The sequence below is a fragment of the Ceratosolen solmsi genome, unplaced genomic scaffold (assembly GCF_000503995.2).
Source record: "Ceratosolen solmsi marchali unplaced genomic scaffold, CerSol_1.0 scaffold6, whole genome shotgun sequence".
Taxonomy (NCBI): domain Eukaryota; kingdom Metazoa; phylum Arthropoda; class Insecta; order Hymenoptera; family Agaonidae; genus Ceratosolen; species Ceratosolen solmsi.
The window spans coordinates 9,375,395-9,393,482 of NW_011948414.1; the positions used below are offsets into that span (position 1 = coordinate 9,375,395).

Genomic DNA, 18,088 nt, shown 5'->3' on the forward strand with positions numbered 1-18,088 from the left:
ATTTAACATTTTTTTGATGTTTTATAATTATTAAAAATGCTAGTATCATATACAATTAAACATCTAGCAATATAAATTGTTGTAAAATATTATTAAATTGTAAAATAAAATTATTATAATAAACAATTTAAATTATTCTTTACAACATAATTGTTCAAATTCAATACATTTAATATTTAAATATTGCAATATTAAAGAATAAGGCCACTTTCAAATATGAAAAATAATTAGCAAATATTTTCAAATAAAAATTAATTTTTAATTTCTTAATTTTTCCATACAAAATTATATAACATCAAGTATGGTATTGACATATTTATATGTTTATTATTTAACTGTATATTTAAAAAAATGAGATCGTAAAACTCAATAGTAGAATTCAAATAATTGTAAATTGATTGATTTTAAATTTTAACAGTATCTCAAAATATTTAATATTTCAAAATAAAGATTCAAAAATAAACATTTTTGAACATTAATTTAAACTAGATAAGCATACTGTACATATATGTAATGATTATATTTTTATCATTGAAATATATTTGAAAAATAGAGGTGTTGGGCAATACAAATTAATATGTAATTTAATAACCATTGTCGACAAAATTTAAATTATTGCCTTTTTTTTATATAAATCCATTATTTTTCTTTAAAAGATTTTTTAAATTGACGTATGTTTTAAAATTTGCATTAGCCAGAGATACATAATACATGTATTCGTTTTATGACTTATCACAAGTTTGTTTTGTACAAAGGCGAAAACGATTCAATTATTTAAATTAAATAAAATTATTAATATGACTTAATGGTGTACATATTCAATGTATGTTACTATAGTATTACTGTAATACAAATCTAATAATTAAACATATTTATTAATATCAACATAATGCATTATTAATAGATTGTATATTTTTGTTTTATCTAGTTAGATGGACCACGAGTACAGTTATAAGTAGTTATCTTGTACGACTGATTGCTCGTATTTATCAAATGCGATGCATGGTATTGTTTTTTTTTTTCAAAGTTCATGAGTGGAAGTTATTATCAGAGATTGTATTTACAAACATGTATTTATTTGTACAAACAGAATTTCTATATCTGAATTTCAAAAATATTTAATAAGTATATTTAGATGATCAAAAAATTTCTTGTATTTGCTGTATAAAAATAAATATTATAACAAACATTTTGAGGTACTTTAATCTAATAATATACATATGTATATATTTTGATGTATACTATATTTTATAGATACTGATAATATATTTAAAATATTGTAAAGTTACTTCTCAATTTGGAATGTTTCAAAGCATTTATTTTTATACATACCTAAGAGTACAAATCAGAGCATCTAGATTATACACTAAAATTTAAATATATAATATTTATTATTAATAAATTTTGTATGTAGTTTAATTAAATTATTGTCATGAAAAACGTATAGTAAGAATGAATTTAATTTCCTTAAATATTGAAAATTGTATAAATTTAAAAATATTTTTTATAACTTTAGGAACTATTTAAATAAGATATTTGATGTATTATTACAATTTATTATGAAACGTTTTTAAATAAAAAATTGATTTAATTGACATATAAAGATTATTTTAAAACAAATACTTTATTGAACAATTTGATATATTTAATATTTGTTCCTAATAATTTAATAATTTTTTATAAAAAAGCAATTACAGATATACAAGTTTGGGAAAAATTTTAACATGAAATAATTGATCATGTAAATAGAAAAAATTATAAGATTATAGTGTTCAAATAGTTTCTATTAACATATATTTTAACTTCATCATTTGTATTTTTTACAATAATAATAGTTTACTGCACTTTTTAAACGTAATTTGATCTAATTTGATTTAATTATTTTATATAATTAAAATTAATTTGCTTCGTATTTTCTCAAATAAAGAAGAATTAATATAACATAATTACAATTTTTTAGTGTATATATATATATATATATATAATATATATAATATAATATATAATATAAGAATATTATAATTTTAATATCATATTAAATATTTTATTAATAATTTATGGTTTTTATAATATTTTATAGTTTTATATAAGAATTTTGAAATAAATAATTGAATATATATATATATATATATATATATTAGGCACAAAGAAAAATAAAAATTCTTATTAAGAAAATATTCATATCTTATGTAGAATCTACTATGAATGTTGCATCTATTAATCTCTAATATCATTTCTTTTACTAAAATTTGAATTTCAGCGCCAAAAATTATGATAAGCGTAGAACCAAGTTAGTCACATCCAGGAGTCAAATATTTTATTATTAAAAAAAAATTATGTCTATAAAAAATTCTAAATGTAGTTAATAAAAAGTAAACTGCAATTATAATGTTATCCTAGTTTTGGAATCGATCAAAAGCATTTCCTATTCATTTGAAAATCCTGAATTCGACTTAATAAGTACCAGAACTTAAGCCACGTGATCCCACGTGCTTCGTTCCTGCTCTTTTCATCTTTCTCACACCTATAGATCGATCATCATTTTGAAAGTCTTAAAAACATTTCTTTGTACAAATCCAAAGCAGCCTCGAGGCTCAAGTTCTTTTTAAAAAAATATTCTTTTTTTATACCGTACAATAGATGAAAATGTTATCGTCTCACAAGACGAATTCTGTATTTTATCCTTTACAATCCATCCCCACTCAACTGACTTATCATATTACTATCTTTGTTATTTGCGGCGCATCCCCCGTCGGCGCAATATCGCAACGCATTCAGCCTTCTGCTACACACAAGTCAGCGGCGACAGTGACGACAGTTATCACCCTGTGAAATTAAAGGACCTTTTCTCCCTGTCTCTCTCTCTCTCTCTCCCTCGCACGTACACACATACGCGTGTTCACATTTGTTGTTAACGAAGTGAAGGCTGGTGGACTAGTCTTGCAATATGTTCTCGAAGACGATCGGAGCTCAACAGGCTCAGCAGGAGCATGTCCTAGCCATCTCCCGCGATTTCATTGCCCAGCCTCGACTCAGTAAGTTTCTCTCTCTCTCTCTCTCTCTCTCTCTCTCTCATATATTCGCTTTCATTCTTTCTCTTACTTTCTCTCTCTCTCTCTCTCTCTCTCTCTCCCTCCCTCTCTCCTTTCTCTCTGTCTCTATGCGTATTTTCATTCGACGTAAGCCTCCTTGTATCCATTATAAATTTGCAAAACGAGAACGCTCTTTTAAAAATGTCTAAGTTCCAAGTGTTCGGTATGAATTTGATCGAACATAGCACGAACTTGATATTTTTAAAAGTAAATATAAAGGGCGTTATCTTTGTATGCGCACTTGATGTCCCGAGCGAAGTAGACATCGTATATATTATGCCGAAGTATTCTCTAGATGGGCGTAGCAATACCTTTTAATAATATAAGTTTCTCAGTTTGTCAGCTGATTGTATTGTTTTCAAACATTTGACTATATATTCAAATGGTCCGATAATATCGGATTATAAGAGTCGGAGACTTTTTGGATGAGCTAAGAGCAAAGTAAGACGAATAAAGCAGCTGGTCGAGAGAAGAAGTAATAGTGGCTTATTAGTCGTAATAGTAATCGAAGTTAGTTTCGTGATAGTATAGATCGCGTGTCATGTGACTGCAGACGACGGATGTCTCAGCTTGTGCTAGCCCACGAGATGTTCGCAAAGAAATGTCATTTGATTTCGATACTTTTTAACGTGCTTGTTTGCATGCACAAATTTTTCTGCCTTATTAAAGTAAGTTTTTGTAATAATTCTGAAAGCAAGAGCAAATATATTGATAGGACAAGCATTTATTTCTAGGCTGTTGAATTTTAAAATGATTTATACGTTATAATCGAAACATTTATTTTATCGAAAATTTTTGCATAAGAATCTTATTATTTTATTGGTAAAATTAATTTCATACTATAAATAATAATCATCAAAATTATAATATATTTCAAGCATATTTTAGACAACAAGTTTAAAGAAGATTGCACTTATGTTGAAAATGAAACAAGCCTAGAATGAAATAATTTCCTACTATACAATAGTTCTATTATTATGAAAAAATGTTTATTTCATTTTATGAAATATAAAAGACAATCTGCATTCTTTTTGATAAATAAAATTTTATTTTTTAATAATTACACATGTATAAAGATGTATACCTATTAAATGAATATATGTTTTATAAAGCTTACAAGACGGTATCCGGTGTGAATGGACCTTTAGTAATTTTGGACGAAGTTAAATTTCCCAAGTTTGCTGAAATTGTTCAATTAAGGCTTGCGGATGGCTCGATACGTTCTGGTCAAGTATTGGAAGTCTCGGGCACTAAGGCCGTTGTTCAAGTATTCGAAGGCACATCTGGAATTGATGCTAAAAATACTCACTGTGAATTCACTGGAGATATTCTTCGCACACCTGTATCCGAAGATATGTTGGGTAGAGTCTTTAATGGTTCTGGAAAGCCCATTGACAAAGGCCCTCCTATCTTGGCAGAGGATTTTCTCGATATTCAAGGACAGCCCATTAATCCTTGGTCCCGTATTTATCCAGAGGAAATGATTCAGACCGGTATTTCTGCTATCGATGTGATGAATTCTATTGCCAGAGGACAAAAAATTCCTATTTTTTCAGCTGCGGGTCTACCACACAATGAAGTAATTTGCAGCAATTTTCAATATATAATTTTATTACAGAAATTTTATTTATCACAAAGTATCAAATCCTGCACAGTTTATTTCTATCTATGTTAAGGGATTTATATTTTGCTGTAATTTTTTAATTTTCAGATTTTCAATAGATAATAAACAAAATATTTTTATCTCTTTAATATAATATATAATTATTATTTCAATAAATAAGAAAAAAAATTATCAAATTCTTGTAAGAAATTAAATTTTGATTAATAGAATAAACTAGAATAAGATGAATTTTCAAATTAAATAGTATACTATTGAATCTTAATTCAACAGCAAAATATACTGATTTCCATTACTCTAATAATTAAGATAAATAAAATGGACTATAATTTTATTTTAATATATCAAGAAGTTTTAATCAGATACCATGTTAATCTAAAATTCATTATCAATTCTTATCTTGATATGAACAAATAATTCAAACCAACGTGTTTTACTTATTTTTAGATCGCTGCACAAATCTGTCGACAAGCTGGTCTTGTGAAAGTACCAGGCAAATCTGTTCTTGACTCACACGAAGATAACTTTGCTATTGTATTTGCCGCTATGGGTGTTAATATGGAGACAGCACGTTTCTTTAAACAAGATTTCGAAGAAAATGGTTCCATGGAAAATGTTTGCCTTTTCCTTAATTTGGCCAATGATCCAACCATCGAGCGAATCATCACACCGCGACTTGCTCTTACGGCCGCTGAATTTCTTGCTTATCAGTGTGAAAAGCACGTCCTTGTCATTCTTACCGACATGTCATCGTACGCCGAGGCTCTTCGAGAGGTGTCCGATCATGATTATTAATTTCAATGATTTCAATATTATTGACGTTTCCATATTAAAAATTCTTTCAATTTCAATGGGAATACAATGAACCAAAACTATCCTTTACCAAATAGAAATTTTAATATTTATTTCTCTTTGATAACATTAAAATTAAACTAAATTGCATGTATTGTATTATATATTTATAACTAATTGTATTTTAAAGTTATGCATTTAGTCAATTTTTTTATTAGCAAAGCCAAATTAAATTTATTAATACGTCGATTATTATAAGAATTTCCTTTAAATTAAAGATATCTCGATATTATTGTTATTGAAATTAAGAAGATGTATGCGATTAGATAATTGTTACGAATTCGATTAAACATTCAATTTTTCAGTAGTATCAAATATTTGATTAAAATATTTTTGAATATTTTTATAATTAATTTAATAGTAATTTCGTTAAATTAATATATAATACAAGGCGATTACACTGCTTGACGTAATTATTAACGGAAGTCAAATAAAAGCATTATAATAAGCAAAATTCATTATAGGTATCAGCTGCCCGTGAGGAAGTACCTGGACGACGAGGTTTCCCAGGTTACATGTACACTGATTTGGCTACAATTTATGAACGCGCTGGACGTGTTGAAGGTAGAAATGGATCGATTACGCAAATTCCAATTTTAACTATGCCTAACGACGATATTACCCACCCTATTCCTGATTTGACGGGTTATATTACCGAGGGTCAAATCTATGTTGATCGTCAATTACATAATAGACAGATCTACCCTCCGGTTAATGTACTGCCATCTCTTTCGCGTCTTATGAAGTCTGCTATAGGTGAGGGCATGACCCGCAAAGATCACTCCGATGTGTCTAATCAATTAGTAAGTATACTATGGTATTTATTTATCGTTTTGTATTTTAGATTATAAATATTTGCAAATATAATATGAAAATATATCTACTATTATCCATTTATATGTACATTTCTTCTTTTTTTTTCATTTAACAAGGAAGACATTGAGTATCGTCATAATTCTAAATATTCATCATATTTTATAGTTTAATCAATAATATTAAATTATATTAAAATTAAATTAAAATTATGTATTTTAATCTATTGATTGGGAGTAGATATATAATCAATTTGCTAATTAAATTTTCCTTATTAAATTACATGCTAATTAAATTACAAGTGAATTTAGATTTTCACAATAAAAATTTAAGCACTTGATAGTTTTTTTCTCGATAATACTTCTATTTTTAATATATTACTTTCGATTCAACTTATCGATTATTATTAAAATCAATCATTATTTTTCCAGTATGCTTGTTATGCTATTGGCAAGGATGTACAGGCAATGAAGGCCGTCGTCGGTGAAGAAGCTCTGACACCCGATGATCTTCTCTATCTTGAGTTTCTCTCCAAATTTGAGAAAAACTTTATCTCTCAGGGAAGCTATGAAAATCGTACGGTCTTTGAATCCCTTGACATTGGCTGGCAGCTGCTTCGTATTTTCCCTAAGGAGATGTTGAAACGAATTCCCGCTAGTACACTTGCAGAGTTCTATCCCAGAGACTCGCGCCATTAAAGCGTTGAAAAATCGAATCCAATATCTTCGTAGTTTATTAAAAATTAAAACGAAGTTATGCAGCCTAATGTGAATAATGGAATAGTTTATGAAGGAAATGAGAGAAGTATATATATATATACCAAGGTAATTGACCCTTGTGAAAAAATGCTTGAAAATGCGAAGTTTTACGAATTATTATATTTTACCTAGCTTTGTCATCTAATTTTATGACATTAATTATTTTGTCGATAATTGTTTTCGTAGCAGTAATTAATATCTTCTTTTTTTTTTAATAAAATCTTAATGAATATTTATTTCTGGTTTAACTTTTTTAAAAAGAAAATCCTTTATATGAATAATTGTTTGAAAACTTGTAATATAGAAGGTAATTATTAAATGAATAACCTCTATAAGTAAAAGAAAAATTTTTATTTCATTATCTTAAAAAAAGTAGTAAATTTCTACTAGGGCGATGTTGATTTTTCATTTAAAAAAAAAAAAACCAATAATTTTATAAAAATTTAAATGAAAAAAGTAATGTGGATACACTCATTCAGATGTGAAATAAATAATTTAAGATAGACATTTTCCAAAACGCTTATTTAATTTGCAAAAATATTTACAAAAATTTTACATTATGATTATATAGATGATTTCATAATTATGATGTGAAAAATCAATTTTTTCTTACAAAAATTTTCTTTTTAAAAGGTTGAAACTGTCTCATAAAAAGTCATATTATAAACGAAAAGTCTTCTGTACATGTTTGCTAATGTCACTAATCGTAGTGTATTGCGATATTTTTAGAAGTTCATACCAAAATAAATAGTTAAACAATATATCAATTGCTATATGGTAAAACTTTGTGAAATATCTCTTGTACGCTCGTCTAGTTATTTTAGTATTAAACTATAAACAGACATGGGTCACATCTTCACTTTTTATTGTTAAAGTTTTTTTGTTACTTGCGATAACAAAATTCTTACAGGGTGTTTTATTTCAAGCACAAAACAAAAATCATATATATATATATATATATATATATATATATATATATATATATATTTACTTAATCTTGACTATTGATAAGTACATGTTACAAAGTTAAAAATTACCCATGTCAGATTATAAATTGTTATATATCAGTCAGTATTACAGTATGAAGGAAAATCAAGTGCGTCCGATTATGTTTCAACACGTTACATTGTTGTACCCGACATTCCAAAATGCAGAATAAATATGTAACTTGTATTTAGAAAAAATTTACTAAAATAAAACGTTAAAGATTAATATATCTACAATTCATGAATTACAATAAATTACAATAGAAAGAGGAAAACATATTTTTTATGCCTTGTAAATGTTAAAATAATCTTAACAGTGTTAAAATTTTATTTTAGTAAATAATTAGCTATTATACTACTAAATTGTATTTCTTGGATACGATTAGGAATTGGTAAACATAATTGTTTTCTTTTCAAGAAGATTGATTTTACCGAAGTTATAATGAAAAGGTCAACATATTATAGCTTTAAAAACTGGCAGTACTGAATTAATCTCTTACATGTTTACTTCTTGGTCGTAATAATTACAAACTTCTTAACACACGTTTTAGTGTATAAATTGATTGTTAAATCATTGCTGCTGTCATAATAAATATTATATACTTATAACATTATATAATATATATATATATATATATATATATATATTATATATATACCGTTATCAATGTGGCTTCATTTTTCTATTTTTTTGTGAAATTTAATAAAGGGACTATATGATTGTAACGTGCTGATTTTGTCATCAACTTTGTTGCTACCGTACTTGTACTAAGTCAAAAATTAATTTTTTTTCGAAAGATTATTATATATTTCGAAAGATTATAATCTTCATTAGTTTTTACTTTAAAAACTTGATTTTATTCTGTTATTTTTTATATAATTTTAAGGCGTAGCAATATTATATTTGATGAAATAAAAAAGTGTATTATGCATAAAAAAATAATTGTTCGATTTAAAATAAAATATTTTATTCGATTAAACTGTTTTTTTAGTCTGCAAAATTGGTGCTAATGTGATTTTATTAAATCTAAATCTTAAATTAAATCTAAAATTTTAAATTATCTTAAATTATAAATAAATCTTAAATTTTTTATTAATGTATTTAATTTTTTATTTAGTTGTTTTATATGCACCTAATTAATTATACGTTAGAAGCTAGTTTTTTTTTAACTTTACGATACATTTTCATATAAGATCCATATTAATTTGTAACTATAGGTTAAATAAAATATAAATATAATGTTTATAAAAGTATTTTAAAAATTATGTGATACTGGAAAAAATAGCTTATTATAAGTGAGTCAAATTTGAAAAAAAATCTAAAATCTATGTGCAGACATGTAATTAATTGCTTAAAAATGTTTTTAACGATCTCTTACAAATATTAATTAATTATATGACATTGCGGTAAGTACAATTTTGTATATTATAATTTCATTTATTATAAATTTTTTATGATTTTATTAATTACAGAAATTAATAATCATTCAAGATGAAATTACTTATAAAATGGATGTTGTTTTATTTGAAAAACTATATTCATTAAACTTGAATTTATTACGATTTTTACTTCTAAGGAAACACCAATTTCATTCTGTATATATAAACAAATTTTGAATATGAAAATGAATCATGAAAAATCTTGAAAATGAAATGTTTATAATAGTTTTCTTTTTATAATAGATCATACATTTATCATATAGATCTAGTGAAATTTTCGTAAAAAATGCTTTATGCTTACAAAGCAACAAGACAAATTTAATATAAAACAGATAGTTTTATATTATTTTATATTTCAAATAAATGAAAGTGTTCGATAAATCGGTCCTATCGATAAGACACTAATTAAACTGCTGCACGACGATTTTTGTCGTAATCAAGATCATACCGAAATACAAATTAAAGGAAGGTACGCTAAATAATAGAGTGGAATTAATCATTTATTTAAATCATTGGAAAAAAAAGGACAATTAGTTTCAGCTCAAAATATTCCAAATATTACACAATTATTTTCCAAATTATTTATAGAGATAAAAATATTTCAATTTTTTGAATAGAAATCTTATAAAATACATCAACTATTTTATAAATTAATGCTCGAATAAGTTGCGAATTGCACCTTTTAGCTACGCAAAATATCCATCAACACGCATGCACGCCTGAATCGATTGTAAATCGAATTTACGATTATGTTGGGACTTTGTGTGTTTCTACGCCTAAGATGTAGATTACCCAGGCATCCCAGACTCTTAACAGCGGTATTTATTACTACAATTTTTTTTTTCCATTGCTACTCGTAGTATTTAGTACTTCATAAATGGCAATTCGCATTACTGTTGGAAACTTTAATTATGCTCTGTGTATCTAAATGTTGATCTCCATTTTATATTTTTGAATCTCTACGGTGGGGTGAACTATCTATATATGTATGCCACCCTACACGTGCTTTTTCGTAATTATTTGCCATGCACAAGTAAATACGATTTAATGTCTGACCGCTAGGATCGGTAGTTTACGATTACCTTTGTTTCATGTTAATCAGTAATCATTTTCATTTATTTTTAGTTTGTGCTATATTATTTTTATTACGTGATTAAGGCAAAATAAGTGCATCTGACTTTTGTCTCTATAATAAATTTCATGTTTTAAAAGTGTTTGAAGTTACTATAAAATATAATTCTTTAGAAGAATACAACTCAATGACTAAATAATATTTATCGTATGAAAATAAATATTATTCGAGGACAACACGTGCACCTTTATATAATAGAAGGTATTTAATATGTATTATAGTCGTTGTTTATTAATGTCCGAAGTAAATTATACAAACATTTATTGTACGACCTTATGTACATACATAAGTGAGGTTAAGTATAATTAATCTAAAGTTCAGGATAAATCAGAATGATTTATCGATCAAAATTTTATTAATTGTTTTTATTTTACAAGCATTAAATTTTATATTTAAATAAGTAGTGATTCAAAACAAAGTTAAAATATTTTGGTACATACGCAGTTATTGTTTTCTATAAATGATCAACTTTTCTATAATCAATAGTTATAAATTTCGTCTATATATGTATATATATATATATTATAATACGAAGTTAAAAAATAATAACGTATAAAACATAATAAAAACTAAGTACTTTATTACTTTACTATTAAATTTTAATCAATACTATAATAATGAGAAATAGCAATTGATGTAAAAGAATGAGCGTAATAAATTTCAATCAATAATATATATTTTTATTAATATTAATAATACCTGAGATAATACATGTTCATACATGTATAACAATTAATTTATATAACTTATTAAAAGCACTTATATTTTTAAGTGATATTAATGAAATAAATTATAAATTAAAAAAAAATAATCAACAATTAGATACGTTTATCATTTTACATTTATAGTTTTTATAAATTATGTATGATTAGCTAGTTTATAATTTATATATTAAAATATAAATTAGACATTTTAATTTAATATAATTATTCTATATATAATAATAATTTCATATATAAAACAATATTAATAGAATACAAGAATATAAATTATAAAGATAATATTAAAACGATTGGATATTAAGGAACTGCATAAATTAAAGTTTTTATTAAAATGAAGAGTAAATTTTCATCTACAAGAAGAAACATGAAATGATTTTCTATGAAAATGTCAAATTTTTAAATATGCTTAATGTAAAATCATAATTTCAACAAATTATATTTTGAAATATTTAATACATAAAGCCTGAAAAGTTATCGTATATCAGCATATGCATGTATCTGATTTTACATGAAGTTGTGTTTAATAAAATTATAATATTTCATTGTATAAAGTGTAATGTTAATACTTTATTAATACAGTAAGAAATACATTTAATTAAATACAAAATGATTTAATAGTTTTGGGTTATATTCATTATATTTGTTTAAATTACTATAATTGTTTTTGGTATATCTGCTAAGGTGAGCAGGTGCTAAAATTTATGCAGCTGAAAAAGTTTGAAAAATACTTTAATCAAGCTTATGTAAATTGAAAATTATAATAAATTTTATATTATATATAATTCATTATTATAGATCAATGTTAAAGGTTGTAAGATTTTTCATTATTTTTTTTGTTACTGTTAGAAAGAAAATTATATTGTGATTGTAAAATAATCCCTGGTCAATTATAATTTATTCAAATAATTAATTTAAATCTAGTAACTCTAATAATGTAAATGAACAACATTTTAAAAAAATATTTAAAATCCTTATTTTTTATTAATAAACAGGAATTATATTAAAATAATTTTACACTTATCAAAGAAGAGAGAATGAATAAGTAGTATGTAAGAACTTAAAAAACAAAGAAATTCTATAATTAAGCAAATATTACGTAAGGGAGCATTAACCGATGCAAATATGTAATATTTCATTGTACAATATTTGAATATTATAATAGAATAAATTTTGGATTTAGTGCAATATTGATGAAAGAAATTCGATTGTTTAATGATATAAAGTTTTAAAAATTCGTGTTCTTAATTTTTTTAAATTAATTGCAACATTATCAATTTATAAATGAGAATGTTTTTTGTTTGAAAGTGATAAATTATTTGATTCGGAGAAATTGATTAAATCAAATCATTTTTGAGATCATCTTGTAATTATGAAAGTAAAATGTCTTGATTTGTAATATTTGTGCATAAAACGAATTTTTAAGCAACTTTTGTCAATTTTCAAATTTTAAGGCTCTTTAGAAACATGATTTTTTTCAAAATAAAAACATTTTTATTTATTTATTTAGAACATTAATTCAGTATCTTTGTGATTAAAAAGTTTTATAGGAGTTTGAACAGTTTTTGTTTAGTTCTAAAAAAGAGTTAATTTCAGGACTGGAGGAATACAACAAACACATGTAAAACATTAAATAAATGTAACCAGCTATTTTTCACATGCATACGAAATTGTACCTTTAAATTACTCTCAATCAAGTGTCAGCTTTGAGCGAATGATTCATTGAAATATACTGACTCATGATCTTTGACCCTAAGCAAGGTTTTCTGCCGAATACTGCCGAATATGAACATTTTGGTTCTATAAATTCTCCTTATTCCTAAACAGGGTAACCCATATTAAAAAGAAAAGACAATTGCAAGAGTAGGAGATGAGAACGCAAAGGGGTTTAACAAACTATTGATTTACTTTGCAAATTTTACCTGATAATAGTTTACTTTGCCTCCTACAGCAGTTTCTAATTTTTAGAACTTGTTTTATTTTATGTACGCAAATTGATAAATTTGAAGATTTTTTTGTATGGTTATATATATATATATTACATCGGTACTTTGACCGGATATTTTTGTTTATTATCTTATAGTTTATTATAAGTAAATTATATTATAGTTTATTTTTGCAAAAAGAGTATAGATGAATCTTTCGTACAGTCAGCGAAAACATGGGCAAGTGGGATATCACTCCTCTAATCATACGTGTGCATTACTGTTTAGTTAATGTTTAAATATCAAAGTGTGCGTACATTTTATCCCCCCCCCCCCACCAATATAATAAGTAAAGCATTTTAAGAATAAAATGCGTAAAAGATTAATTACACTTATAATTAAGAAATTCGTTGACATGTTTCAAGTACATGACTAATTCAGAGAAAAAAATATGGTAAAATAAAATTATGAATTTTAGATAAAAAATCAATATTGCACCGCAAAATGATTTTTGAGTACAACGAAACATCTCGATTTGAAATCGAGATTTTTTTATTAGATTTATTAGAGATTTATTAGAGATCATTACAAAACGGTTCACGTTTTGTACACTTGCTGATTATGACCCACGACTTGAGATCGTAATAGTTGAAATATGAATTTAGAATATACGTTTGAAGTATTATTCATGTAGCCTACAACTAACTTCAAACTTCTAATTTGTTATACATAAAATTGTGTTAGTTAAACGCAGAATAAAAATGTAAGTAATTAAAATGATTTCAAGAATATTACATGTAGTTTTATATCGAGAAATCTTAGTTACAACAGACAGATACGCTATTGCTTTTAAATAATAAAGAATAAATATTCTAAATAATAAAGACCAGATTATAACAAATTTAATTATGCGTTTTCTTTTTAAAATATTTTCTCAGCACCGAAATTAAAATCTATCTAAACCTAATTAATTTGGGGAGTGCAGATAACATCCATGAAAAATTATAAGATGTAATAATATAAGGCGGTTATAAGTAAAAAGAAGATGCACAAAGAATGCAAATTATAAGTGTTAAAAAATCGAAAGCGACAGAATTGCACAAAACAATTTAAAAAGAATTTTATAATTGATACTTCAAATGTGAATACATATATGTACAAATAGTCTAGATAGACAAAAACTATAAATTTTTTTAAAGGACATAATAATAATTACTACAATGAAAATACTAACAAAGATAATAAAAATGTATACTGAATTTATATCTGTATATTTGAAGTATAGTTGAAGAAATGATTGTTTTCTTTAATGAATTTAAATGTTTTTAAATAATTTACAATCTAGATTATAATTCAAAATAAAATTTCATTTAAAAAGTTTAAAATCATTGAAATTATCACAAAAATTTAAATAATAAATTTATCAAGATGTGAACACTTATCAAATAATATAAAATAATATGAAATTCAACTGAAAGTCAACAATATTTATATTAACATATCTGTAAATTTAAAAAATATTATAAAATAAAATTTCCCTTTAAAAATTAAAAATTTTTATAAATATTTTAATTTCTAACAGATAAATAAAATGTTAGTGTAATCCATACTATTATTCCGAATAGCGTAAATATGTAAAACATGTATTTAGAAAAATATTTAGAAATTAATTTGTAACTTAATATGAATTAAGTAATTTTTTGTTTAATATTATTTATGTAATATGCTAACCCAAGTACAGCAAAATATTCAATAAAAATTTAAACGTGCGAAGAAATTCTTTTAGCAAGATTATGAGGTGTGAAATGTCAACAATTTTATATAAAATATAAATTCGTTGTATATTTCTGCTAGTTTTAAATTAGAGATTGTTTATTAAATTTATTATTCGAGGTGCCAAACTGCTTATTAAAGAATTTACAATAGCAAAACTTATTTATTCTAAGCTTCATTCAGTTGTCAAATATTGAAAAAGTTTCATTAATGTTTTGTAAAATTCTATTTGATTAATTAATAATTGATCTAATCACAAGTAATTTCACAACACTTGTGTAATTTTTATTGAAATAATTATAATAACTTGAAAAAATAATTGATTTTGAAAATTGTAATCAAATAGTTTTAAATACTTTTGAAAGTTAAATGTATGATGGACATAATTAATCATCTTATATTTAATAAGAAACGTTTTAATATTAAACAAATTAATATTTTTCGAGCATATTAGAGTAGCGCGACAAATCTTTCTCCAATACATTATAAATATCAAATTGATTCTCAAAATTCACATAAAATTTTAGCTGTTTAATGTTTAATGCTCTTCACGTAATGGATACAAGGTAAAATCAACGAAGTTACCACATATAATTCTAGTACGATGTATAGTTCTTTCTAAATAGAAATCAGCAAATAAATTACATTAAAAAAGTATTTCAATAATTTATCAATACTTTAGTGCAATAATTACTGCAGATTACACTTACGTCGCTATTACATAACTTATAGTTCTTCAAATTGTTGATTATTAATTTTTTATAAAAAAATGATACTTCGCCGTTTCAAACATAATATATAAATAATGTTTTATGAAATATATGTTGTTATTGTTTAATTAATTATTATTGCTCTCTGATTTTTAATTATGAATTAATTGTTTTATATAAAAAAAAACTTTTATTTTCATGATAGTATTAGTTCAACAATTTTATTCATTAATTTTACTATTAGTAGGATAATTTTAAATAATTAATAATTTTTTAATAGATTTATTTTAGCAAAATTAGTATACTAAAATAATTTTATGTTTTACCAAGTCATTTATAGATTATACCATTGATAACATATTATTAAATTTTTATTGTAACATTGGATATGAATAATTTTTTTTTAAATTCGTTAGTTACTATTTTTATATTCCACCACACTATGCAAATGTGTTGAATGTGATGAAAAAATGTATTGATAAAACGTATTAAAAAAAATGTTCTGTTATACACCTCTATATAATAAATACAAGAATAAGCATATTATAAAAAAAAACATCCTTGGAGCTTCGATGTTTTAATACATATGTTACAACTTAGATAATTAAGAGCATAAAGAATAATTAAACAACTTGTAGAAATTTATCAATTTATACTTCATTTGTGATTGTACTGTGAAACTTTAGTAAATACGTAATATTTAAATATTATTAATTTGATAATTTGATAGTATGTAAACATACCTATTATAAAAATACCTATAAAAGTTTTGAAAATATAAAAATTTCATTCTTAGTTAATAAATCATGAATTTTTAAATTTAATTTTATAATACTTTGTTGGCTTTATAACTACAAGTTTATAGAGCATACTAGTGGAAGTAATTAAATTTTAGAAAATTCCGTATGCTCAATTAATGTTATGATGTTTAATTTCAAGTAACTGTGCATGATTGTTTTTGTGTTTCCATAACGTCGGTAAGCATAAATTTAAAATAAATATTTGTCTTTACATTTTTTTTTATAATTGAGTTAAATAAAATTTTTTTTAGTGAAAAAACAACAGCACATTCCCCTTAATTTAATTGAGAGCCATTAGCGTGTTGCTTAAGCTTTATTATGTATTAATCATTCAAGTTCTCTCATTAAACGATTATTTCATTTATCTTCCAAACCGATAAAATTTTTAATATTTTTCTATTCGGTTATTGGAAAAAAAAAAAATTATACCTTTTCAATTAAAAATAGGTAATTATACAAAGATGTCTAATCTTAAGAACTAATCTAAGTTTAAAAAGTAAAATTAATTTAAATTAAAAAATAAATTATTACATAATTTTCTTTTATAATTAAGTTTGCATAAGTTTCTAGTTTAAGGGAAAATGTTACTATTATAAACATATGAACATTCAAATAAAAACAAATTGATTTTATTTTACTTTAAAGCAACGAACATTTTAAATATACGTTAAGATATGGTTTGTATTATATTCTTAAGTCCAAAACGTAAAATTCAATTTTAATTCGATTGTAGGTAAGTGATTTTCTTATCGTTTGATTATGGAAAATACAATTTTGTAATTTATTTTGGTTTAAAGTTTCTCCTTTGATTTGTATTAGGTAATTTATATTTTTTTGTAATTTCATTTATATTTTTATCGTATAAAAACCAATACTTTTCAATACATGAAATTCAATACTTGAAACTGCTTATTTTTCTTTTTAAATAAGTCAAAGAATAAATAAATGAATTCATAAAAATTAAAAAATATATTTTTATATAATAATATATGTTTTGATTTCGACTTTAGATAAATAAACTATAAAATACAAAAATATATATTTTTCGTATATTTTAAATTATTTATTATACTGCATACATTTTAGTAATTTACATTGAATACCTAATTTTCATATTTTTACTTAAAGTATATAAATGTGAATAATACACAAAAACAAAAGAAACTCAATTTGTATAATTACACATCAATACTACTCTTCTTTGTGCGTCACTTTCCTGTTCAATAAATGTTTATTTAATGTGAATTACTAAAGACAATTTTTTCAATTGTAAAAGATAACCTCAACTAGGATTCTCATTATATTAATACAACTTCTGATATGTCATAATAATTATTAATATTTTTCAGATTTTTAAATCTTGAACAAATTTTTACACAAAAAATAAAATGGTTTTTCAAATAAAAGAATATTTGTTGTAATATTCTATATAATATTTTGATATATTTGAAAGCCATTGAAGTTCTT

General features: G+C 23.9%; 1 protein-coding gene across 1 annotated transcript; it reads left to right on the top strand.

Annotated features, from left to right (window-relative positions):
- Positions 1-2,884: 2,884 nt before the first annotated feature.
- Vha55 (V-type proton ATPase subunit Vha55) lies at positions 2,885-7,340 on the top strand. The gene is made up of 5 exons (XM_011506876.1): positions 2,885-3,035; positions 4,205-4,671; positions 5,161-5,487; positions 6,030-6,368; positions 6,810-7,340. The coding sequence occupies exons 1-5, from the start codon at positions 2,948-2,950 to the stop codon at positions 7,074-7,076; spliced, it is 1,488 nt and encodes a 495-aa protein (XP_011505178.1). The 5' UTR covers positions 2,885-2,947; the 3' UTR covers positions 7,077-7,340.
- Positions 7,341-18,088: the final 10,748 nt, after the last annotated feature.